This window comes from Neomonachus schauinslandi, chromosome 3 (assembly GCF_002201575.2).
Source record: "Neomonachus schauinslandi chromosome 3, ASM220157v2, whole genome shotgun sequence".
Classification (NCBI taxonomy): domain Eukaryota; kingdom Metazoa; phylum Chordata; class Mammalia; order Carnivora; family Phocidae; genus Neomonachus; species Neomonachus schauinslandi.
The window spans coordinates 81,756-106,783 of record NC_058405.1 but is presented as its reverse complement, the minus strand read 5'-3'; the positions used below and the strand labels follow the sequence as shown (position 1 = coordinate 106,783).

The window sequence follows — 25,028 nt, the reverse complement described above, 5'->3', positions numbered from 1 at the left end:
TGTGATTTTGACTTATATTTCCCTAATGCTTAGTGATGTTAAGCATCTTTGTGTGCTTGTTGGCCATTTGTGTGTCTTTGGAGGAATGCCCATGTTTAAATTGAGTTGTTTTTTGTTAAGTTGTAGCTTTTTATATATATATATGTATATTATGGCTCTTAAGCCCTCATCAGATGTATGATTTTTTCCCATTTCCATAGGTAGCCTTTATATTCTGTTGATTCTGTTGATTGTATTCTGTGACACTCAGGTATTTTTAATGTGATGCGGTCCAGTTTTTCTGTTTTTATTTTAGTTGCCTGAACTTTTGGTGTCACATCTAAGAAATCATTGCCAAATCCAATGTCAAGTTTTTCCTCCATGTTTTTTGCCAGAGTTTTATAGTTTTAGGTCTCATGTTTAGGTGTTTGATCCATTTTGAGTCAACTTTTGTCTGTGGTATCTGATAAGAGTCCAGTTTCAGGGACGCCTGGGTGGCTCAGTTGGTTAAGCATCTGCCTTCAGCTCAGGTCATGATCTCAGGGTCCTGGGATCGAGCCCCGCGTCGGGCTCCTTGCTCGGCAGGAAGCCTGCTTCTCCCTCTGCCTGCCGCTCCCCCTGCTTGTGCTTTCTCTCTCTCTCTCTCTCTGACAAATAAATAAAATCTTAAAAAAAAAAAAAAAAGAGAGTCCAGCTTCATCCTTTTGCATGTGGATATCCAGTATTTCCAGCAGTATTTTTTTTTTTTTTGAGGTTCTATTTATTAGAGAGAGAGCGAGAGAGTATGAGCAATGTGAAGGGCAGAGGGAGAAGCAGACTCCCCACTGAGCAGGGAGCCTGATGCAGGGCTCGATCCCTGGACTCTGGGATCATGACCTGAGCTGAAGGCCGACACTTAACCAACTAGGCCACCCAGGCGCCCCTAGCAGTATTTGTTCAAGAAGACTGTCCTTTCCCCATTGAAAAGTCTTTGCACCCTCATGGAAAACCATCTGATCATGTATGTGATGGCTTATTTCTGGCTCTCTGTTCTAGTCCACCGGTCTGTGTTTCTTTTTTTATGCCAGTACCATACCGTTTTGATTACCATCGCTTCATAAGAAGTTTTGAAATCAGGAAGTGTGTCAACTCCTACTTAGTAAGTATCTATGTACCAGGCATGTGGGTGCAGCAGTGAATCAGACATTGTTCCTGCCTGTCCAAAGCCCTGCTCTTCTTCTGGTTCTTGACTTTATTCCAGATAGTTAAAGTTAGCACAGAAATATTGTCCAGATAAATAAGAGTTGCAATATCATGGTCACCTGACCATTCCTGAAAAGGCTAAAGGATTCAGTACCAACATGGAAGCGTTCCATCAGTTGATTAAGTAAATAATGAACGTTTCTCAGTATGTTCCTGCCCCCCACTCCCAACCCCCCCCACCCCGCACATAATGACTGAGTCAGTTTCTCGTGGCTTTTGTTCTAAACTTTTTTGTTTGAAGCCAACCCTGTCTGAGTATTGTGCATGCCTTCTGAGGCCCCTCTTTTAGCCAAGTGTCTCTTCTAAGCATACTAATTCCCTTGAACTCATATAACAGATTGATCATTGAAACAACCTTTTAAAATTAAAAAAAAAAAAAATGTGACTGAGGCACCTATTTAAAGGTATTCCATGATAAACTCTTCAGTGAGGGAGAGAAGGGTTTATTGACATTTTAAGGTGTGCATCTTGATGAATTTTGAATGCATTCAGTTATGTAGCCACTACTGCAACATGAGAAATCATTTTCTTTAAGTGCTCTTCCTTTGTTCCGATCTGGAGTTTGACATGCTAAGTTTGCAGGTGCTTGAAAATAATAGTTTAAACGGTAATGTAATGGTCAATTTTTAAGAAACCTAGATCATGGGGCACCTCAGTTGGTTGAGCAACTCACTCTTGGTTTTGGCTCAGGTCGTGATCTCAGGGTCATGGGATTGATCCCCGCTGGGGCTCTGCTGGGTGTGGAGCTTGCTTAAGACTCTCTCTCCCTCTCCCTCTGCCTCTCCCCCTACAAAGAGAAAGAAAAAAAGAAAGCTAAATCATTATTTTCCAAAATGAATATAGTGGAATTTTAGAATGGTTTTTGCAATTTGTTTTCTGTTAAAGGCCTAGAATATCCTGCAGTGGTAGAGTTTGCCCCATTCCAGAAGATAGCCAAAAAGAAACTAAAGAAAAAAGATGCCAAAACTGGAAGCATTGAAGACGGTGAGTACCTTTACAGAGGCTAGATTATGAAACTGCCAAATTAAATACACCGATCAAATATAATTCCTCTCCCATATGTGGGGAGGAGCATGTTTTTCTTTTTTTCTTTTTTAATTTACAGATCCAGAATATAAGAAGTTTTTGGAAACTTACTGTGTGGAGGAAGAGAAACCTAATGCCAATCCCGAAACTCTTTTGGGAGACATAGAGGCAAAGACAAGAGAACTTATTGGTCTGTTTGCTTATTTCTTCTCTTTACTTGATTGAGATATGTATTTGTTTCTCTTTTACGATTATTTAAAAATTCACACTTGTGACAGGCTTAGCAGGGATGTAGAGTGTTTTCCAGTTGTAACAAAAATATGGCAACCTGGGAAAATATTTCTGAGGGAGAGCACCAGAGCTTTTGGTTACAGTTATTTGTTCACAGTAGCTGATTTAATGTGTAGCTCAAAGGATTTTTTAATCACTAAAGTAAATATTTATAAAGATGTGCTTAGCAAGCATGTGCTCGTTTTTGATCTGCACACATTGAGTGGGTACCGACTCAGCCTAGGTGTGTGGAGTGAACATGAATGGGACACGTGAGGCCTCTGCTGTCATGTATCTGTCCTGCTCGTGGGGAAGAGTATAGTAAACACCTGCAGCAATAATCAGGCTTTAAGCCAGGGCATGTCTATGTGATCAGTGGCACAGTATGATGAAACAGTCCTGGGAGGGCAAGGCCCTCTGAGAGCAGGCGTGCTAAGACATGAAAGAAGAAGGGACTAGAGACAAGAGCTGGAAGCTGAGCTGTGGGCCTGTAGGAACAGGATGTATGCCTGTGTGGTTGGTACATGGTGGGCCCGGGGCAGAGTGGCTGGAGAGGCAGGTGGGTAAGAGGTTTGGAGTTTGTTCGAGAGAAAGCTGGAGACCGCTGAGGGAGTGATGTGGCCTGATTAGTTTTCCTCATCACTCCATGCACATTGCTCTGTACACGATGGATTGCTAGCTGCAGAGTCTGCATATGCTCTGGCAGATTGGGTGTGGGAAGAAAGGAAACAAAAAGAATCCAGGCCTCCAGGAGTTTGACTCAAACAGATCAATAAGTGGAGGCACCATTACTGACGTGGGGCAGACTGGGGAAGAAACATTACTGGAAGCGAATTGAGATCCACTGTAGAACATGTTAAATTTAAGAAGAGCTAAAAAAGGAAGCAAATTAGAAATTATTTGTAGGACTTGCCCCCTGCCCCCTTCCCTCTTTGCTGTAAATGCTCTTGTACTGGATAGCCACAGAAAAGGACCAGGGTCTTCCACTTGTGGGCAGTTTTGAGATAGTCCTTGGTGGCCAGACACACACCATCCAGCTGGCTCCAGCCACCCTCCCACACCAGAGGGACATCCTCTCCCATCCCAGCCCCTTGCCCGGTATCTGGTGCACAGTAGGTGCATTGTAGTGTTTTATGGAATGAGTAAGTGTGATTCACAATCTAGTAGCCCAGGATGAAGCTGTGGAGCTTTGTTCCTGTGATCCAGTTTCTGCCCATCTAAGTTTGGATCTTAATCCGGCAATTCGAAGCAAGTTGCCTTTTTCTTTTCTTAGAATTTGGCCTTTCGTGGGTTCTGTGATCTAGTCTGAGCAGTGAGGGTTAAATGGAAATATTAATTCCCTCTGTAGTTGCAGGTTAGTGCAGTGGCATAGCAGGGTCTGTAGAGCAGACAGACCTGGGCTCAGCTTCCACCCCTGAGACTTAGCATCCCTGTTTCCTCCCAGGTGGTTGTGACAGTGCCCAGGATGCAGCAGCTGTCTGTAAGTGGTAACAGGCTGTTGGTGAAATTCGTGTTACATTACATGGCCATGCACCTTCTGTTTAACAAATGATACACTTTTATGGTTTGTAAAGCACTTTCTTTCTTTTTCTTTTTTTTTTTTTTAAAGATTTTATTTATTTGAGAGAGCGAGCACAAGCAGAGGGAGAGAGAGGGAGAAGCAGGCTCCCTGCTGAGCGAGGAGCCCGATGTGGGACTCGATCCCAGGAACCTGGCATCATGACCCGGGCCGAAGGCAGCCACTTAACCGACTGAGCCACCCAGGCGTCCCTGTAAAGCACTTTCTAATACAGGGTCTCATTTACCTTTCACATTGATCCTTTGGGGTAACGAGGCAGGTATTTTGTTGGAGAAGAGAGAAGGTGGGTGGGGTCTTGTCAGCTCCTCCACCCACCCAGGGAGGTCTTGATCCTGCTCTTTGCTCACTAGTGCAAAACTCCCACGGTGCAGAGCAAGAGTCCTCCCTAATTTGAGGCAACGGCCTGTTACAGAGGGCATCAGCTGTGCTCATCCTGAGCCAGAGTTCATGATTAACATAGGAGCCACCCAGGGAGGGAATGGGCTCTTCTTGGCCCCTGCACCTGTGAGGAAATGAGCACATTTGCCCAGCCCTAAATCTGGGGCTGAGCTTTCCTGGCAGAAGCCATTTGACACATTATGTCGGGGTGTTCAGGAGTCCTTAATTCCAAATTAAGAATCCCTGCCAGGGGCTCTCTTCTAAAATTCCTGATTCTCAGAATTCGGGAAATGTCATGGCAAGTCTTCAAGTGCGTCCAGGGATTCTTCCTTCCCCCCATTTAATCTTAGGTTTTGAAAGAGCTGTGGAGTAGATCCACACCATCATCCACTTTCCCCCCTGCATCGTCAGCCACTGACATGGGGAATACATATTTCTTAGAAGCAGTCCCCCTGAGAGGCTGCCTTGAGGCCTGCCATATTTGGGCACCAAATTCCAGGTCAGATCAGACACTTCTGGGGCATGAAAGCTGAGGATTGAGTTTAAGTTTACAGAGAGGTTCATTCCTGGGTGGTTAGTGCTGCTTAGATGAAGTGCCCTGTGGGGTCATTGTCTAAACTTTTACATCTGGTTATTCTGGTTTGTGGAGTGTATATGATAAGAAATTACAAGAATCTACATTGTTTAACATCATTGTCTAGAGAGCAGAAAAGGAAGAAATTTCCAGAATATGTGTTGAATCAAAGTGAATCTATAACAGTGTTGCGTAATGTTTTAAAATATCTGCAAAAATGGGAAGATACTCATAACGTTCGGGAAGTCTAATGCGTCGTACTCACTTTTCTTTTTTGCTTTTATAGCTGCTTTGTAATATGAAGACTCCCTTGAGAATCAGGAATTCATTGCCTACTATTTGTAGAGTTGTCAGTGCCTCCAAATTACTTGACTTTATAGTGATGGAATAGGAACTCCCCCAAATACAATGTATGCTCATCTAAGTTTTGTGTATTTATTTATTTGTAAGATTTTATTTTTAAGTAATCTCTACACCCAGCGTGGGGCTCGAATTTACAACCCCAAGATCAAGAGTTGCATGCTCTTCCGACTGTGCCAGCCAAATTATTTAAGATTAAATTGGAAACAACTATTTGAAATGAAGGAAAGAAATCTTATTTTAGAGTTAAATACTACATTACAATTTTTGTGTTTTAGCTAGAAGAACCACACCTCTTTTGGAATATATTAGAAATAGAAAATTAGAGAAGCAGGTAGGTTTGCCCTTTTACCTGATGAGTATCCTTCCTGTCCCTCCCACGTCCACACAGATAATTTATACACATGCTTTTCCATGTCTCTAGAGGATTCGAGAAGAGAAGCGAGAAGAGCGAAGGAGGAGGGAGCTGGAGAAGAAGCGTTTACGGGAAGAAGAAAAAAGAAAGAAGAGAGAAGAGGAGAGGTGTAAGAGGAAAGAGGCAGACAGACAGAAGAGAGCTGCTGAGAGAGAAGTAAGGATTAAGGTAATTTTGAGGAGACAGTTCATGTCTTTTTTCCAAAGCTAGTTCTGCTATAAGTCGTGCCTTTTACGTATTTAGCTCTTCCAACTTGTAAGGACATTTTTAGTTAGCCTAGTCTTTTGTTATTATGGTTCCATTTCTCTGCAGTGCAGCAGGGGTTCTCAAACTGTGATCCCTGATCCCTGGGGGTTCCTTGGGCATACTGTGGGGGAGGGGGCCCAGCCTCCTGGGTGTGATGGCAGCACTTCACCCAGAGGAACCCCACACTGCTTGTCACAGATTGGGCTTCTGCTTACATTTTCCTTTAGAGAAAAGACTCCCTGACCAAAATGTACACATTTAGAAACCAGTGGCTTGGTGTATACTGGCCTTTCTAGATGAAGGCTCACTCCTGGAACTGGGTTTTACCTTTTTTTTTTTTTTTTTTACAGTAGCAGCAGTGGTTTCTAAATCTCTTGCCCAGTTTCTCCTTTGACTGATGTATTCATTTAGAAGGGTGGGTTAATGCACAGAAGGAGTTCTTCCCCGTGTAAAATAGGGTGCTCCAGTGTGAGTCAGTCCTTCCGTGTTAGTATCTGTTCGGATGACCTTATCAAACCTAGATTTCAACCTCATATGTATCTTCCCTCATTCCACGAAGGCTTTGAAGTACTTTGAGAGATTAATTGAAATTGTATCATAAAAAGAAAAAAGATCAGGATTTGGAGGAAGATAGAGTAGAAAGGGAGAGGATGGGGAAGAGGTCAGAGCCGCCATAATTGAGCCATAGATTAGTTCCTTTGTATATATATATATGTTTTTAATTTAAATTGAATTAATTAACATATAGTAAATTATTAGTTTCAGAGGTAGAGTTCAGTGACTCGTCAGTCTACGTAATACCCAATGCTCATTGCATCACGTGTCCTCCTTAATGCCCATCACCCAGCCACCCCATCCCCCCACCCCCCCTCGCCTCCAGCAATTGTCAGTTTGTTTCCTGTGGTTAAGAGTCTCTTATGGTTTGTCTCCCTCTCTGATTTCATCTTTATTTTAGTTTTCCCTCCCTTCCCCTATGATCCTCTGTTTTGTTTCTTAAATTCCACATATCAGTGAGATCATATGATAATTGCTTTTCTCTGATTGACTTACTTCGCTTAGCATAATACCCTCTAGTTCCATCCACGTTGTTGCAGATGGCAAGATTTCGTTCTTTTTGATGGCTGCGTAATATTCTATTGTGTATACATACCACATCTTTATCCATCATAGATTAGTTTCTGATATGCTTGATCAGAAACATAGTTTCATTATCCATGAGGAGAAAACATTGCGTTTCTTCAAGGGAGGCAAAGCTTTTTCTAGGCCTTTACTTCTAAATCAGTTTCTCCTTATAGGTGGTCACATGGGGCTCACTAGCTGGAGGGAACAATTTCTTAACAAAATTCCTATAAAAACACACTACTGTGTGTATCCATCAGGCCTGGCTGGGTTTGCTGCAGTAACAGCCTCACACCTCACCAGTTCACATAACTAGAGTCTGTTGTTGGTATTCCATGGCCATTGTACGCTGCTCACCATTGCCATCCAGTGACCCATTGATGGAGGCTTCACCTTGGCATTTGCTTCCTCATTCCTTATGATGGGGAGGGGAATGTGTGATACAGAAGATTGCATGCTGGTTCCTTTTTTTTTTTTTTTTTTAAAGATTTTATTTATTTATTTGACAGAGACACAGCGCGAGAGGGAACACAAGCAGGGGGAGTGGGAGAGGGAGAAGCAGGCTTCCCTGCCGATCAGGGAGCCCGATGCGGGGCTCGATCCCAGGACCCTGGGATCATGACCTGCCTGAGCCGAAGGCTCTTAATGACTGAGCCACCCAGGCGCCCCCTCATGGCTATTTTTACCAATAAAAACTATGATATAAGAGCAACCCAGCTGTTTTTATTTTCCTCTGAGGACTCTAAAACTAGGTAATGAGCTTGAGTTGAAGTAGGAAGTTAGGAAAATTCGTGAATATACAAATTGTAGGCAATAGATTACATTCTTAACAAAGTTGTGTGATCTTTTTCACAAAGCTTATTAAAAATGTGTTGGCTGGCACTTGCTTCTGCTGCCTCCTGGGCCTGGCTCCTCCCCCCTCCCTCCTCCTTCCCTCTCACCTTCTTTCCCCCTTCCCCCTCCCTCCCTCTTCCCTGCCCCCTCCCTGTCTCCTCCCTCCCTATCTCTTCCTCCCTTTGCCAATCTGATCTCACCCTAGGCCTCTGCTTGCTTCCTTCCACAGGGAGCTTTCTCCCATGACTTATGTCTTCTCATAAGTGTTTCCTCATCATGTTTTATCTCCACAGAGAGACCCTCCCTGAACCCCTTGAGAAGCCATCACTCCTTACCCCACATCTCTTGTCTGTCCGTTTTTTCTGTTTTAGTAGGTGTTTAGCATTTCATGACACCTAAGATTATCTGGTTCACTTTTTCTATTTTGTCACTGCTTACTCCCCTTCCCCGGGCCCCCCATGGCCACCACTGCCCCAGCTAGAATGTCCTGTGAATGCCTTCATTGTGGGCACTTGTCTCTCATTCACAACTATATTCCTAGCACCTGACACAGAGTCTTTTTCCCCCGGTTCCTGGCACGTAGCTCCTAAAATCCTTGCAGGCTCTGGAGTGATAAGAGTGTCTATATGCCAGTGAGGTGACAGGTGGCTGAGGCCATGGGTAGCTTCAGGCATCTGAAGTGGGGACAGTTTTGTGCAATCTGACATTAATTCCAGCTAGCTAGTGTCAAAACCGAACGGATTTGTAGGACACCCAGTCTGTGTTGGAGGTTTGGAGAAGTGGTGTTGGAAAGGACACCACACATTTGGTTTCAGAAGTATTGCAAGTAAAAACAGTTCAGAGGTGCACAAAATTATTTGTTGGGTGGATGGGTGGAAACACAAACTATTATACTTCCCTGTGGTTTACTTTTATTACCAGCATATATTACCTTTTTAATTAAAAAATATGTTGGGACACCTGGGTGGCTGAGTCGGTTGAGTGTCTGCCTTTGGCTCAGGTCACGTTCCCAGGGTCCTAGAACGAGCCCCAAGTACCTGCTCCCTGCTCAGCGGGGAGCCTGCTTCTCCCTCTGTCTCTGCCTGCCACTCCCCCCTCCTTGTATGTGTGCTCTCTGTCAAATAAATAAATAAGACCTTAAAACATAAATGTCAATAGATATCTGAAAGGAATTGTTTAAATTCACAGACCCCACAGGCAGAATAAGAGTATGTAAGGTAACATAGTGCACACCTGTGATGAGAAGCAACTTTTCATACTCAGTCTTTTATCTGTTTCATTCTTAAATTAACTCATATAGTTGAAATTTATCTGTGTATAATTTTGCTATAGTACAATTTAAAATTGGTTCACTTTTATAAGTTAGAAAAAATTCTCAGAAGTATACCTTCTACTTTTGTTTTATAAACTGACTTACCTGTGGCACTTGAATTTCAAAGAGTAAACTGTGCAGAGATTGGTGGGGGGGGAAGGCCCAAATTTGAAGACAGCAACTTGCTCAGGCTGATTCAAGAAAGAGTAAGATGTGCTTTCAAAAAGTTTATTCTAAAGGTCATCAATATAAAGCAACATTTTATTTTATTTATTTTGTTTTTTTTAAAGATTTTATTTATTTATTTGACAGAGAGAGACACAGCGAGAGAGGGAACACAAGCAGGGGGAGTGGGAGAGGGAGAAGCAGGCTTCCCGTGGAGCAGGGAGCCTGATGGAGGGCTCGATCCCAGGACCCCGGGACCATGACCTGAACTGAAGGCAGATGCCTAACGACTGAGCCACCCAGGCGCCCCATAAAGCAACATTTTAAACAATATATTTTTACATATTACAAAAGCAGTACTTCTTCATTTTAGAGAAAACTAGAACTTGGTGACAAAAGGAAAGAAGATCATTTCAGTTCCACCACCTGAAAATCATCACTATTAACAGTGTCGCCAGTCTTTTAGATGTTTTTCTCTGTGTGTAAAGATATAGAGACCAGGTCATTTATTCGTCAATAAGAACATTTCATCAGGGGCGCCTAGGTGGCTCAGTCGTTAAGTGTCTGCCTTCAGCTCAGGTCATGATCCCAGGGTCCTGGGATCGAGGCCCGCATCCGGCTCTCTGCTCAGTGGGGAGCCTGCTTCTCCCTCTCCCACTACCCCTGCTTGTGTTCCTTCTCTTACTTTGTCTCTCTTTGGAAAAAAAAAAAAAAATCTCATCACATCAACTGTTCTAAATCGTTGTTCATAACTATCGTCTTTCATGGACTGAATGTTCCCCTTGGTATTTAACCAAAAACCTGGTTGCTGCACCTTTCCTTACATTTTTTGCTATCCAAACATTTGTGCTCAATGTTGTTTTATATTTTTAATTTATTATTAAACAACTTCATTTATAAAATCCTCCAAAAGTGATATTTTACTGATACTATAATTTTTTAGCTTCTTAAGAAACCAGAAAAGGGGGAGGAACCAACTGAGAAGCCAAAAGAAAGAGGAGAGGAAGTGGATCTTGGAGATGGAAAACGGGAGCCCTGTGCTAGCTGTGCTGTCCTGAAGCCCACGCCCTTGGAGGGCTTGCTGGAGGAGCCCAGGGAAAAGTAAGCCCATGCTTTTGTTGCTTTGACCACATGAAGGATCACAGAAGTGGCGCGAGCCAAGCTACTCATGCTGTTTGACAAAGTCCAAGTATGGGGGACGATCCTGAAAACAGGAGACTCCACAGCTGGCTCCTGCTATTCTCTTTCATTTTGTTTATGGCAATCTTTATAATTGTGGGAATATTTCTGGGCTGGCTCCTGCTATTCTTTTTCATTTTATTTATGGCAGTCTTTAAAATTGTGGGAATATTTCTGGGGTTTCATGATAAAGTGACTACTCACCTTAGTTACGCCTATCTAAGCAATCATAATGAAACTAATTCTTCATGGAATTAATTCCATGAAGAATTAGTTTCTATAGAACAAAATAACAAAACGGTCACGCTCTGTCTAGCACCTTTCTCTTTGCGTACTGTTTTTTAGTTTTAGCGAAAGCCAATAAGCAGAAATCAATAAAGGTCATGTTAATCATTACAAAGGAAAAATGAAAGAAGGCTATGGCTGTAATCCAGAAAATGATCTAAGATTTGGAAAAACAGAAATATCCTAACATATAAATAAAGTTCCTCCGAGGCTGTCAGGAGGAGATGCTTGCAACCTGATCCTGTGTCTGTGTCTCCTCATTCGCCGACGCCGTCCTTTCCTATGAGAGACCCACCCCGTCTGGAGCTAGACTCCGGCACAGAAGGATCTGTCAGTACTAGTTAGTGCTTATATTTCATACTGCTGGTGGAAATCAGGGATTTTACCACGATATGCTTGCCCACATCTTTATTTTCTCCTTGGTCATGCTAGGAACTTAGCTCCTTTCATCTGAATCCTGAAGTCTGTCTTCCAACCAGGGACATGTGCTTCTGCTGGTTCCTTAGCTATGCTTGTCCTGGCCTCTTCCTTTGGATTCCTTTTATCGCCCTTTAGGTCTTCAGGATCTCCTTCGCAGTCTCGTGTCCAAGTGCTAGGCTTCCTTTGTTGGCGTTATCCCTGTGGCCCTTCCGTGGAATTTGACCAGCGGCTGCAGATTCTGGTGTTCCACTAGCCGTGCCTGTTTCAGGCTAGGGGTCCTTGAGCATGTACTTCTCTGCCTGCTTGTGACATGCTGCTTATGAAAGGAGCTCAAGCAGGGCTTCTGTGGGAATGGGACAGACACGGTCTCTGCACAGGGGCCAGAGAGACCCGCCAGAACCTTGTCAGGTGGGAGCCCCTCCCTCCTGCCCCTGAGCTTCGTCAAGGTTTGGTCATCTCCACACAATCGGTGGGGAGTATCTAGGCTTCTTGTTCCCCTGGCCCAGGGCTCCTGCCCATGCACTGCATCAGGACACCCCTGGAGCTTCCTGGAGCCCAGGGCTGCTCTGCTTCTGAGGTGTCTGGAAGTGAATTTACGTTTGCAGGCAAGATGGCAGGGTCATGGGATTAGGCTGCCGTTTGCCCAGAAACAGCAATCTGAATGACTTCTTACTGTCTTTCTTCCACACAGAGTTGTGATTAAAAAAAAAAAAAAAGTTTCCCTCTTTTTTGGGGTTCTGGTTTATTGGTTTGTTTATAAAATTAATTTATGCATGATTATGAAATCTATGATCTGTTAGCACTGTGGTTTCTGTTAGAGGTATTTGTATTATTGCTTATGATACGACAGTGCCTTTTGTCATGTTTCTGGCATGAATTCACACTTTGCTTATAGATCTTTTTCTCCCCACCAATCCTGCTGCTTCTGTTTTGTGGGGAAACCACAGACAGCATGTGAGGACTTTTACATGTGGGTTGTGAAGGAAAAGACTTTAAGAACCAAAGGAGCTAAGCAGCCACGTATTTATTTATTACGCATTTATCAGTTTAATACATGTAGGAAAATTATACAAATAAAGATTATACAATAAAAATTTCAATTAATTTTAGCTACACTTGAAGCAGAAACTAAGCCATCAGTATCAGCTCTGTGTCATGATGGACATGGACCTGGGCCACTAGGAAAGTCACATGAGCACTTTGGTCTCTTGTACTTTATCTGTAAAGGGGGGAGTTATATTTGCTTTGGGGGGTTACTGAGAATTAGAAAACTAAGTATATATGCTTATTATGTATGTCATTCAGGTTTAACAGTAGATACTGTCGTTACTGTTGTTGATTCATCTTTCAACCATTTTTTCTTGAATGCCTGTGCTGTGCCCATTACGTGCATGCCTGCAGTGCGCTGATGAGCAGACTTAGGTATTCCCTGCGTCTTCTGGAACTTGCAGTCTGGATGGGAAGATAGGTACTCGACAAGCAGTATACCTAAGGTTACTGAGAATTTGTACTGAATCACAGGTCGCAGAATGACAGTGATAAAGAGAAAAGGGAGATGGAGAGAAGATTTCGAGAAAAAGAGCCTGAAACACAAAGATGCCACATGGATGACAGCAGAAAGCACAGAGCTCACTGTGAGTTTGACAAGTTTTCAAGGAGAAAAGAAGAAGAGCTGAAATGGGGGAAAGGAGTCCCCTCAGACAGAGGGAAGAAGGGGAGCCAGGACAGTGGCATCCCTGTGGAGGCAGCAGAGTGGCCTGGGAGAGAGAACAGGAGTGAAAGCGGCCCAGCACCCAAAGCGGAGCGCCCAGGAAACAAGGTTCTTCTATTCATTCATTCATTCATCAACCCTAAAAGTATAAACTACACCTCTGCAGGCTTATACCTGCTTTGCCAAACAGAAGTTACTTTGTTTAGCCAAAACCGAGAAATCTACATTGGGTGTCTTGATGTTTCGGATCACACACTCTGACAGTGGGAAGTCCACCCCCACTGGTCCTGCACTCTTAGGGAGGCACCGCCGAGAGCTTGCATTTCATGATACTCTGTGGAGCTTTCTCTTACGTTACCAATAACATACTGATTATTAGGAGATAGTCAAATGGCTCATAAATAACCTGTCAGATCTGCACAGTCGACACAGGGTGGTTGGAATTGCCCATTTAGACCAAAAAAAAAAAAATGGCTTTTTTTTTTCCCCCCAAGAGTTTGATGTTAATTTTTATTCAGATCACTGTGTTGCGGAGAAGCAATATTAATGGGGTCCTGTCCCTTCCAGGGCCAGGCCCCGGCCCCATGGTGCCAGCCAGCCCCCCACCGCCCGGCCACCCGATGACCGAGGGGACCAAGGCTCCCCGGGCTGCAGTCCACACCGTCCTGCCACCCCATCCCTGACCTCAGCAGACACACGGTCCTCTGTGTGCTTGATTTTGTCATTTCAGGGGTGCTTTAGAAGTGGAAGCACACAGTGTGTGACCCGAGATTGGCTTTCTCACTCAGCAGAATTCCCTTCAGATCCACCCAAGGTGTTGCCGGTATCAGTGATGTGAATTTTTAAAATGTTTCCAGTAAAGGCAAGGCAGAGCTACCGGCAAGAGGGGAGCCTTCTTATCTGTAGCCTTGACTAACCACATCTGTGTTATTCAGAGGTTTCTGTAGTTACCTTAACCTCAGGTGCAGCAGGCACAGCCCTGGGTCTTCTTGGTGGGGGTTGTTTCATGAACACTTGTGTTTCAGCTGCCTTTTGATGTAGCGACAGTGAGTGATGTGTATTTACACAGCTTTAGGTGTTGGGACTCCTCTCAATTAACTGTGACGCTCTGGGGGTAGTAAGGTGCCTTGTGCGTAACGGCACCTTTTGTATGAGGCCTGGCTGGTTACAGTGTCCTTATACCGTCTATACACACCAGTGTTGCCCTGGTGGAAAGCAGGACCGTGCGTGTTGGCCTCAGACAGGAAGTGGCATGGGAGCCCTGCACCTCTGTGTGCACAGGGATTCAGACCCACAGTGCCTGCCCAGCCCTTTCCCACTCTCTTCACTGGCCAGGCTTCCGCTAAGGTAGAGGGCATGCCAGTAAATGCCCTGGTGGTGACTGTGGGGCCTGGGAGTAGGTAAAGGTGAGTTGGTGAGTCCTGCAGAAACATACCATGCGGGATGTGCCAGGGCCCCCAGGTGGCCAAGGAAGGGGTGCAGGTGCAGGAGGCTCCCCTGAGCTGGGGGTTGGCTGGTCCCCCTCTCCTTTAGGGCAGAGCTGGCTGGCTTCCCACTGTTGCTCCTGGCCCTTAGCCTTCAGAATCCCTTGGTCCTTCACTGGCCTCACCATCCTACTGTCCTTAAGCAGTTCAGTAGTATTTTACACACTTTATTCAAGCATTGTTGCGTTTGTCCACCTCTGAGAGTTTAATCAGATGAAGGGGACAGGTCAGGAATAACCCACGTGGGAAGTGCTCATTACACGTCTTATTAACTATTTGGTTCATGACCCTAAAACGCCACCTCTGAGGGGCTATGCCTTGCTTTGTCTTAGGCTGCGTGTGTACCGTACCTGGTGAGTTGGAGGGGCTGAGATGTGTGTGTAAGTCTTCATCTCTCCACCTGGGAGGGGAATGCCATGGTTCTACTGGCTCTGGGGGTGTTCTGGGTTTGAGCGTAACATTTTCCCAGATACTAGTTTTACCTTCTTTCAAGTTATTTTAAATGTTAACTGTCTTCCTTTTCATGGCTTTTTTTTTTTTTTGGCCTCAAAATGCCTGGTTTCTGTGATAGTGCTGAAAAAGGCAGATTTTTAGCTGTAAGACTAATTTGCTTTAGATAATGAGGATCATCAGACTCTGGAAGTAGAGACTTTTGCTCCCTCCTGTATTGCCAGCCTTTGGAAGGGTAACCCACCCCTCTGTCCCGGCAGGATCGGCCGGTCTTGCAGCTGTATCAGCCAGGAGCTCGCATCCGAGCTCGAGAAACTGCCGGGGGGATCTCTGTGGAGGGCCGTGATGGAAGCAGGGGTGAGGCTGAAGATTCAGGACGGTCCGGTTCCCAGCAGAGTGAAGAGGCAGGGTGAGTCAGCGTGCACGTTTGACGGGAAGCTCCCATTCAGCATTTTGTGGGTTAGAGAGGGTGTTCCAGAAATGTATCAATTAGCCTAGAGTATAACCTGCAAGGTGCATTTACTCCTTTTAAAGAAATCAGAAACTAGAAATATACGTGTGTCATAGAAACATCTAGAAACCATTCTTAAGAAGCAGCCTGTTAAAAAATTGAAAAGTTGTCATAGATTTTACTGTTTTTAGTATAAACTAGTATATACTGTTTAGCCAAAACAGAACAAGTAATCTCTTTGAAAAGTAGAAACATGATTGAAACAGGGAAGAAAATTAGTATTATACCAGTGTGGACTCTGAAGCACTTTGAAACATGTTGTAGGAATAACCTGTACTTTGAGTCCTACACGTGTGAGTAGGTGATCTTTCGGGATTTGGATCACGCAGGTGTATGAGCTGTAGTTTAAAAGAGGGAAGGGAGCAGCTCTCATGCCATTATAAGCTGGTGATCCAGACACCTGTGCTCTCGTGAGCATTCTGACATCTCTGTGCTGCCAGCTGCTAGGACGGGAGCTTACCACTGTGGCAAGTTCTACAGCTTTAAGTATTGCCCCTTCAGCAGTTGGCCACTGACTTTTTTCCCAGTCTTTTGATGGATGCGCTGCTCATGGTGTATAACCACTGTTACGTAAGGGCTGCAGAGATAACATAAGGGCATCATTTGGGGACAGGGATAACAGGTACAGCATCGGGGGTTTTCCTTTTTGCATTCTGAGGCGGTTTTATTTTTCAAGGACTTAATGGAGCATTCTGTAATTATGCATTCACAGTATTTTTTAATGTTAGTGAAATTGTTAAACATTAATGTATTTTTGGCACTATGCTTTGGACCACATATTAAATAATTTTAGTTGCTGTGGATTTGAAGTCCAGGTTATGGTACTTTTCCTATATGAAATTTTACATAATAAAATATTGCTTTTCAAAATGTAGCTTTAATTACCTGAGTATTTTATTGATTATTCCTTACTGAATATGAAATGTTTATCAAAAAAACTGTGAATTTGGGGCACCTGGGTGGCTCATTCAGTTAAGTGTCTGTCTGCTCAGATCATGATCTTGGGGTCCTGGGATTAAGCCCCACATCGGGCTCCCTGGTCAGCGGGGGAGGCTGTTTCTCTGTCCTCCCACCCTGCTTGTGCTCTCTCTCCCTATCTCTGTCTCTCTCGGGAGGGGGCAAGATGGCAGAAGAGTAGGGGACTCTGATTCAACCAGTCCGCTGAATTTAGCTGGATATCTACCAGACCATTCTGAACAGCCACGAAATCAGCCTGAGATGTAGGAATATATATATTTGGATCTCCACAAGCACGGTTTCGAGGGTGCATCTTGCTTGGACTGTGGTTGATATTTAGGACTCTGTACTTGTATTCCCTCAACCACCCCTCAACAGAATGACTAGGAGGAGGAACTCCCAACCAAGAAAAGAACCTATCTCTCTCTCTCTCTCTCTCTCTCTCTCTCAAATAAATAAATAAAATTTTTAAAAAAGAAAAAACAAACCTGAGAATTACTCATTTATCATTAAAGATGTTTGTTGGACATATAGTCCGTCCCATGGCATTGCTGTGCTCTTGCTCTTGACTCTGGAACTCCCAAGAATTTGGCAGGGGAGGGGTGAGAAGGACTTGCTGTGATTTAGCGAGGTCCATGTGACCCAGCACAGCCAGACCTGATGGAAAAGGGGTAGGTAGTAACTATTTTAGACTTTGCAGACTCTCTGGTCTCTGTTACAACTTGTAAACTGTGCCATTAGGCAATACATAATGAATGGGCAGGGCTGTGTTCCAATAAAATTTTATTTATAAAAACATGCAGCAGGCCATATTTGGCCCGTGGACCGTAGTTTGCTGACTCCTACTTAGATCAGACTGGATCTCACTGTGTTCTCACTGCTCATTTGGGCTTTGACTGAAGATGACTGAAGACTCGAACATGATACCTGAAACCGTACAATTCCTAGAAGGAAACATAGAGGATTCGATCCTTGTCACCAGTCTTGGCGATAATTTTTTGTATATGACATGAAAAGGAAAGGCAATAAAAGTAAAAATAAACAAATGGAACTACATTGGACTAAAAAGTTTCACACGAAGGGAACCCATTTGAAAAATGAAAAGGCAGCGTATGGAAAGAAAAAAATATCTTCACACAACATACCTAATAAGGGGTTAATATCCAAAATATGTGAGGAACTCATACAACCCAACAGCAAAAAAAACCAAACTACCCAATAAAAAAAGGGGGCAAAAGACCCGAATAGACATTTTTCCACAGTGGACATCACAGATGGCTAACAGGTACATGAAAAGGTGCTCAACACCACTGCTATCAGAGAAATACAAATCAAAACCCCAAGGAGATACCACCTCACACCTGTAAGAGTGGTTGAAATCAGAAAGACGAGAGCAAGTCTTGGCAAGGATGTGAAGGAGGAGAACCTTTGTGCATCGTGGGTGGGCATGCCAAGCGGTAGAGCCACTATGGAAGGCCAGTGTGGCAGTTCCTCAAGAAATTGAAAGTAGAGCTACCGTATGACCCAGCAGTGCCACTGTGGGCATAGGTCCAAAGGGAGCGGAATCGTCTGTTCACATGTTCGTCCCAGCATTATTCACAGTGGCCACGTTATGGAAACAACCTTGGTGTCCACGGTGGAGGGTGTTTATGCAGCCTCATGAAAGGAAACCCTGCCATTTTCAACAACGTGGATGAACTTGGAGGACATTGTGCTAAGTGAAGTAAGCCAGACAAAAAAAGACGAATACTGTATATGTACAGTGTGGAAAAAAAAAAATCAGACTCCTAGAAACAGAGTAAAATGGTGGCCGCCAGGACTAGGGTGTGAGGGAAATAGGGAGAGGTTAGTGAAAGTCACAGGTTATTCAGTTATAAGATTAAGGTCAAGGATCTTATGTATAAGGTAGTGACTGTAGGTGATAACATTGTATTGTATAATTGGAATTTGCTAAGAGAGAATTTTCTCAGCCCCCAAAAAAGTAAATGTGTGAGGTGATGCTGTAACACAGTGTGAATCCTTTCATAATGTATACATTTTATAAGTCAGTATGTTGTACACTTTCAGTGTTAAAATTTGTCAGTTATACCTCAGTAAAGCTAGAAAATAACTAAGTAGAAAGTAGTTACACCCTTTGAAAGGTTCCTGAGATCTGCCCCCAGGGCTTTCCAGAAGTCACTTCGAGATTACTGATTTAAAATAATAATACCTTGTATAATGGGTTACCTTGGTATAAAACACTTCCAAATACACTTCCCAGTTTCGACTTAGACTCATTTTTAAGATTGGTTGGGCAGGACGTACATGATCTCCCTTTTATAAAACTAGGAAGCAGGTTTAGAGATGTCTAGCACCTGTTGCTGGCAAAGTCAAGCTGCTTTCATATTTGTAAAGTTTTTATTACTAATTAGCCAGAAAAAAAAGGTTTCTGAGATTATCACATGTCTAAGAAGTGGTGGAAATGTTAGGAAAGAATATTCTTCACATGGACGTACCCCTTGGGAGTTGCAGTCCACATCACAGGGAGGGACTGCAGTGCCCAGTGTGACCGAGGGGTGGCGTGGGGCTGGCCACCCGTTGGATTGCCTTCTATATTTGCTTTGCAAAACTTTCTTTTTTTGTTAAAGATTTTATTTATTTATTTGACAGGGAGAGACAGCGAGAGAGGGAACACAAGCAGGGGGAGTGGGAGAGGGAGAAGCAGGCCTCCCGCCGAGCAGGGAGCCCGATGTGAGGCTCGATCCCAGGACCCTGGGATCATGACCTGAGCCGGAGGTAGACGCTTAACTAACCCTAACTGAGCCACCCAGGCGCCCCCCGACCTTTTTTTTTTTTTTTTCTATTGTTTCTCATTTTAGATCCCAGTCTGGTTTTATTCAGCTATCTAATAATTTTAATAATTATATTTAAACGTGAACATAGCAAAGCAGAACATTAACTGTCAGTATTCTAATGGATCTCAGTCTTGCTAGTAAATTATAAACACCAGCTGACTGAAGTAATTCCTCAAATCTGACATGAAATAGGCACTTTGAAGAATCTCATTTACTTCTTTGGAAACAAGTTTTCACTTGCTTGATTATAGTGCTTACCGAGTGATCGTCTCTCCCACTTCATGAGTCAAATGACAGTGAGACCCTTGGGAGAAGGTGAGGCAGCTCATGGGGCAACAGGTTCTCTGACCAGATCTCCACAAGGACAGCAGGGTGTGTGGCTGTGGCCTGGCGGCCCCTTTGACCACAGTCCTTCTGCATATGTAGAGGACCTGGATAGTGAAGAGCGTGAGCTTCTTCACATCACACCATGAGAAATGATCTTTTATGTTTGCCTCTGTCATGGAATTCTCATTTGTATCTGTCTTCTAAACTCTGATGAAAAGAGAGATAATTATCTCCACTTTAAGTAGATTTGTTTTCTATTCTCTTCTTCCTATCTTTAAAATTAAGGACATGTCAGAGATTAAAGTGGAGAATTAAGTAGGTATTTGATCTATTTGATCTGTGTTAATAGCAAAAGAGAAATGAGAGAAAATAAGTTTATTTTCAGAACAGTATTCAGAGTCAAGAGGATTTTTTTAAGCAAATTAGCCCACTTAAATCCACCAGTTAATTGCTTCAACCCAGTCCCAGCTATAGCAAGGTCTAATGATAGTAATTGTCATATGAAAATTCAGTTTTAAATCTTTATTTTTAAAATTTTGTCACTTCACTGAAGTTTAGAAAAATGCTGTCTTCTCTGTGTGAGCTTCTGTTGGGGCTGCATTTTGGTGGAAAGCTAATAGCTTCTTGTAAGTGCTCCTCCTCATCCTCACCAGATTTGAGGAATTGTGTATCAAAAGCATGTTTATTGTGTAATGTTTTAAATTTCTCCCAAAATTCTTCATTGTTACACATCTAAAGGAAAAAATAATTAATAACTTTGTATCACAAAGCAATAAAAGATGTCTGTCCCATAGAGAAATGGCATTTTTCAACAATAATAGCATTTTTAGTAGAACAATTGAAATTATTGTCATGGTAGAAATTACTGTCATGTCAAGGTGCCAAACTGAGAGCTTTGTGCCTACATGTAATTACCTGGTTACACTCGCATAAAGTAGCCATTTCCTACATCACTGGGACCATACTTTTCTGAACCAAAAAGTAGAGCAACTGATTTGACACTCTGGGGTGTGAGGGGCAATGTAGGAGATGTTTGGGTACCAGACTGTGAGGGGCAATGTAGGAGATGTTTGGGTACCAAACTGCTGGCATTTCTTGGATGTCTTCACAGATGGTAGAAACCATGATATTCAGACTCAAGCCTTCTATGAACTGAACTTTGTCCCCACAGAGTTCACATGTTGAAGCCCTAACCCTACCCCCCCACCCCCGCCCGTGTGGCTGTATCTGGAATGAAGAAGTAATCAATGTTAAATGGGGTCATAAGGATGGGGCTCCGTTCTGATAGGATTAGTGTTCTTGTAAGAGGAGATACCAGAAGGTGCCCGTCTGCAAGCCAGGGAGTCCTGGCACCTTGATCTTGGACTTCCAACTTCTAGAACTGTGAGAAATAAGTATCTGTGTCTGAAGCTGCCCATCTGTGGTATTTTGTTAATGGTGGTGGAGCTGACTGAGACAGGCCTGTCCCAGGAAACCCAAGGATTGAGAAGGAACCTAGTGGTGGCTCCCCTCTCCTAGATCATCCCAACAAGATTTGGTCATTCCTGTGTTATAAAGAAATTCCTCAGGCAAAATTGCCACATCAAAACATAAAATGGAGGGGCGCCTGGGTGGCTCAGTCGGTTAAGGGTCTGCCTTCGGCTCAGGTCATGATCCCAGGGTCCTGGGATCGAGCCCCGCATCGGGCTCCCTGCTCAGTGGGAAGCCTGCTTCTCCCTCTCCCATTCCCCCTGCTTGTGTTCCCTCTCTCGCTGTGTCTCTCTCTATCAAATAAATAAAATCTTTAAAAAAAAAATTAAAAAAAACATAAAATGGAAATATCCTCACAGCCAGCAGCATTTGAACTCCTAACACTACATCCTACAGATGGTAAGCACACCGGCTGTCCCTACCTACGCCCTGCCGTAAGAGGAGAAATGGGAGATGGCTGGCTGGCAGAATAATGACGCCGAAATGTCCACAATGTGTTACGAAGTTAGAAGTGCATGATGTGCTATAGTAGTTTAAACACACTGGATGTTTGTATGTGCTAGAAAATGTCTGAAAAGATGTGTACCAATGTGGAAGTATAGGGTCGGTTAATCTACCACAAAGGAAGCAAGAATACTCAGTGGGGAAAAGATGATCTCCCCAAAGAATGGTGCTGGGTTCTGGACAGCTGCAGGCAGAAAAATGAAACCGGACCACTTTCTTACACCACACACAGAAATAAACTCCAAATGGATTAAAGACCTAACTGTGAGACCTGAAACCATAAAACTCCTAAAACATAGGCAGTAATCTCGTAGAAATCAGCTTTAGCAACGTATTTGTGGATGCGTCTCCTCAGGCAAGGGAAACAGAAGCAAAAATAAACTCTTGGGATTACACCAAAATGAAAAACTTCTGCACAGCAAAGGAAACCACCAACAAAACAAAAAGGCAACCTACAGAACAGGAGAAGATACTTGGCAAATGACATATCTGATGAGGGGTTAATACCCAAAATACATAAAGAATTATATAAACAGTTCTGAAAAAAACTAAACAATTTCATTAATAATTGGTCAGAAGACCTGAGGAGACATTTTCCCAAAGATACAGATGGTCAAAAGATACTTGAAAAGGGGACACCTGGGTGGCTCAGTTGGTTAAGCGTCTGCCTTTGGCTTGGGTCGTGATCCCAGGGTCCTGGGATCGAGCCCCATGTTGTGGTCCCTGCTTAGCGGGGAGCCTGCTTCTCCCTCTGCCTCTGCTGCTCCCCCTGCTGGTGCTCTCTCTCTGACAAATAAAATCTTTAAAAGAAAATACATGAAGGGGCGCCTGGGTGGCTCAGTCGTTAAGCGTCTGCCTTTGGCTCGGGTCGTGATCCCGGGGTCCTGGGATCGAGCTGCGCATCGGGCTCCCTGCTCCGCGGGGAGTCTGCTTCTCCCTCTCCCACTCCCCCTGCTTGTGTTCCCTCTCTCGCTGTGTCTCTATCTGCCAAATAAATAAAATCTTAAAAAAAAAAAAAAAGATGTGATACACAGGCACACACACACACACGCGCGCGCGCACGCACATGATGGAATATTACTCAGGCACCAAAATGGAATGAGATCTTGCCATTTGCAACAGCATGGATGGATCTAGAGGGTATTATGCTAAGTGAAATAAGTCAGAGAAAAAGCAAATGATTTCACTTATATGTACAATCTAAGAAAACAAAACAAACAGAAACAGACTCCTAAGTACAGAGAACAAACCAGTGGTCGCCAGAGGGGAGAGGGGGCTGGGGGGCTGGGCAGAATGGGTGAAGGAGCTTAAGAAGTACAAATACAAAAATACTCAAACTTTTAGGAAAAATACAGGAAATATACCACAATTTAATAGTAATTGCAGGTAGGATTAAGATGATTTTTAGTTGTTTTCTAATTTTTAAATAATGATTATGTACAAAAATAGATTTTCATTGCTTCTCATTCCAAATGAATTCAAAACTTATTACCAAATATATACAAATACCTGAAATAATATATGTAAAATGAGGAATTTGAAAACTAATTCTTTCCCTCGAGGTCTTTGTTAAATTGCCACGTTTCTCATTGAAGGACACTGGTGAAACCAGCATTTAGGGATTTCCATGCAATTTCTTTTTCTGTTTTTAGTTCAAGTAGAAACTATATTAGTACTGTTTTTTAACATTTTTTTCAATATGTGTGTTAACACCATTAACCTTGACATGCAGCATGATCTATTCCTTTTGCTAGAATAGGTTTGCCTATGACACTTGCTGACCTTCTGTTTTACAAATAACCACTTTATCATTTTCTCTGTTGTGCTACTTTTTCTTCTTGAGCAGTAACTTAACCAGTTTCTTAGGCTGTAAGTAAAACATATTTTATCATTGCCCAGATCCAGTGTTTGTCATCATATGAAGTTAAAGTTTTCTAAATCATGCCCTTTTTCTTTGAAATTCTGTGTAATATTTATCAGTAAAAAAATACACCTATGTATTTTTTAAGGCCTTACCTTTTGGGATTTTTTTGCAGGTTTTCAGCAGCTGTCCAGTATCATCCAAATCAAGAAAAGAGAAGATCTGTAGGACTATGTTGTCAGGCATGCCAACTAACAAATCAAATTTTCCCTGACAGAAATTCAAAGAATAATCCAATACTTCTTTCCCAAACACTTTCCACATCTGACCTAAATATCAGCGAGAGAGACAGACAGACCAGGTTATGACAGGCCAACTCGATCCCACCCACTCTCAAAAGAAGTCACTTGATTTTAAAAGTTCCTGGGCTGCTTCACAAAGGGAATAAAGCCATATTCCCACTGAAAAGATGGTCACATTAAGGAATTCTAACTTTGCTTCATTGAATTGATAGACTGTCACCGTTACGACATTCTTCATGTTTAGTCTGACAGCAGCTCTTTGAAGAGGCAGTTTTATCACTCTGGGACGTGTATTCATTCATTCATCACATCTGCACTGAACGCCTGTGTGGGAAGGTGGCACTTTTGTAGGCGTCCAGCCTACAGCAGTGAGCAAAGTAGACTGCCCCTGACTTCCCAGGGCTCACACCCTTCCTTAAACACACAAGGAGCAGAAACCCCAAAAAGGTAGGGTCTTTCTCAAGTCTTCCAGGTCATAAATGGCAGAACCGGATCCCCTAGATCCATCAGGAACTCTTCACCTGAGATCCACGTTGAGTGGCCATCCACGGGCTCCCTAGCTTAGTCTCACCATGTTAGCTATAAGCAGGTCATACAATTTTTTCTTCTGTGGACTGGTCTATAGTCTCTGTTAAGCTTTTGTCAGATCCTCAAAGGAACAACTTTTTAAAAAATTTAAGTCTCCTCCATTAGGCTATCCGTAATCCAGGACTAACCTGTTTTCACAGTCATCTTGCCATAAACATAACATGGAGAGATTCAGTATTCCAGGCAAAAACTGTCACCTAAAGTAACAGACACTTGATATATATTCTGTCTCCACTGCCAAGGAGCCCTGTGATCCCTGAATATCACCTGCTTTCTTGTGAACAGAATCCCTGGCAGCCTGCCCCCGTTTGATCAGTGCCGCCCCAGACACAGCCAGTCTCCTTCGGGCCTGTGTGGGGTTGGCTGTGCCTGGTCAGAGAGGCGACAGGGTGCAGAGAGGCGACAGGGCAGACCCACTCTGTCCTGTATGTGGCCAAGGAGGCCCAAGGGGAGTCAAACCCCAGGCTCCTGACTGCAGTGGTAGAACCGCGGGACCGGCTCACCGTTGAAGCCCACCACCCCCTGTGGACTCCTATTCGGTGAAGGGGTGTTCCTTGTTGTTGAAGCTGTTTGAGTGACTGTGTCTATTACTTGCTGTCAAATCTGATCCTGATGGACAGGTTTGGTTCTGTGTGAATGTGTGAGA

The 25,028-nt window shown here is 43.5% G+C and overlaps 1 protein-coding gene across 10 annotated transcripts in view; it reads left to right on the top strand.

The window, feature by feature from the left end:
• UPF3A (UPF3A regulator of nonsense mediated mRNA decay) overlaps window positions 1–24,020 on the top strand; it is a 28,663-nt gene extending 4,643 nt beyond the window's left edge. For 2 of the 10 annotated variants that reach the window (XM_021695939.2, XM_021695943.1), the window contains exons 4-10: window positions 2,107–2,205; window positions 2,327–2,437; window positions 5,687–5,742; window positions 5,833–5,991; window positions 10,443–10,600; window positions 12,905–13,202; window positions 15,289–16,419. In XM_021695939.2, coding sequence (XP_021551614.1) covers window positions 2,107–2,205; window positions 2,327–2,437; window positions 5,687–5,742; window positions 5,833–5,991; window positions 10,443–10,600; window positions 12,905–13,202; window positions 15,289–15,441 — 1,034 coding nt within the window. In that variant the 3' untranslated portion in view covers window positions 15,442–16,419. Of the gene's footprint in view, window positions 1–2,106; window positions 2,206–2,326; window positions 2,438–3,961; window positions 4,090–5,686; window positions 5,743–5,832; window positions 5,992–10,442; window positions 10,601–12,784; window positions 12,880–12,904; window positions 13,203–15,288; window positions 16,420–23,667 lie in introns of those variants that run through there. The other 8 variants (XM_021695941.2, XM_021695944.2, XM_044913487.1 and 5 more) reach the window with 8 other exon arrangements.
• The last annotated feature ends 1,008 nt before the right edge of the window (window positions 24,021–25,028 follow it).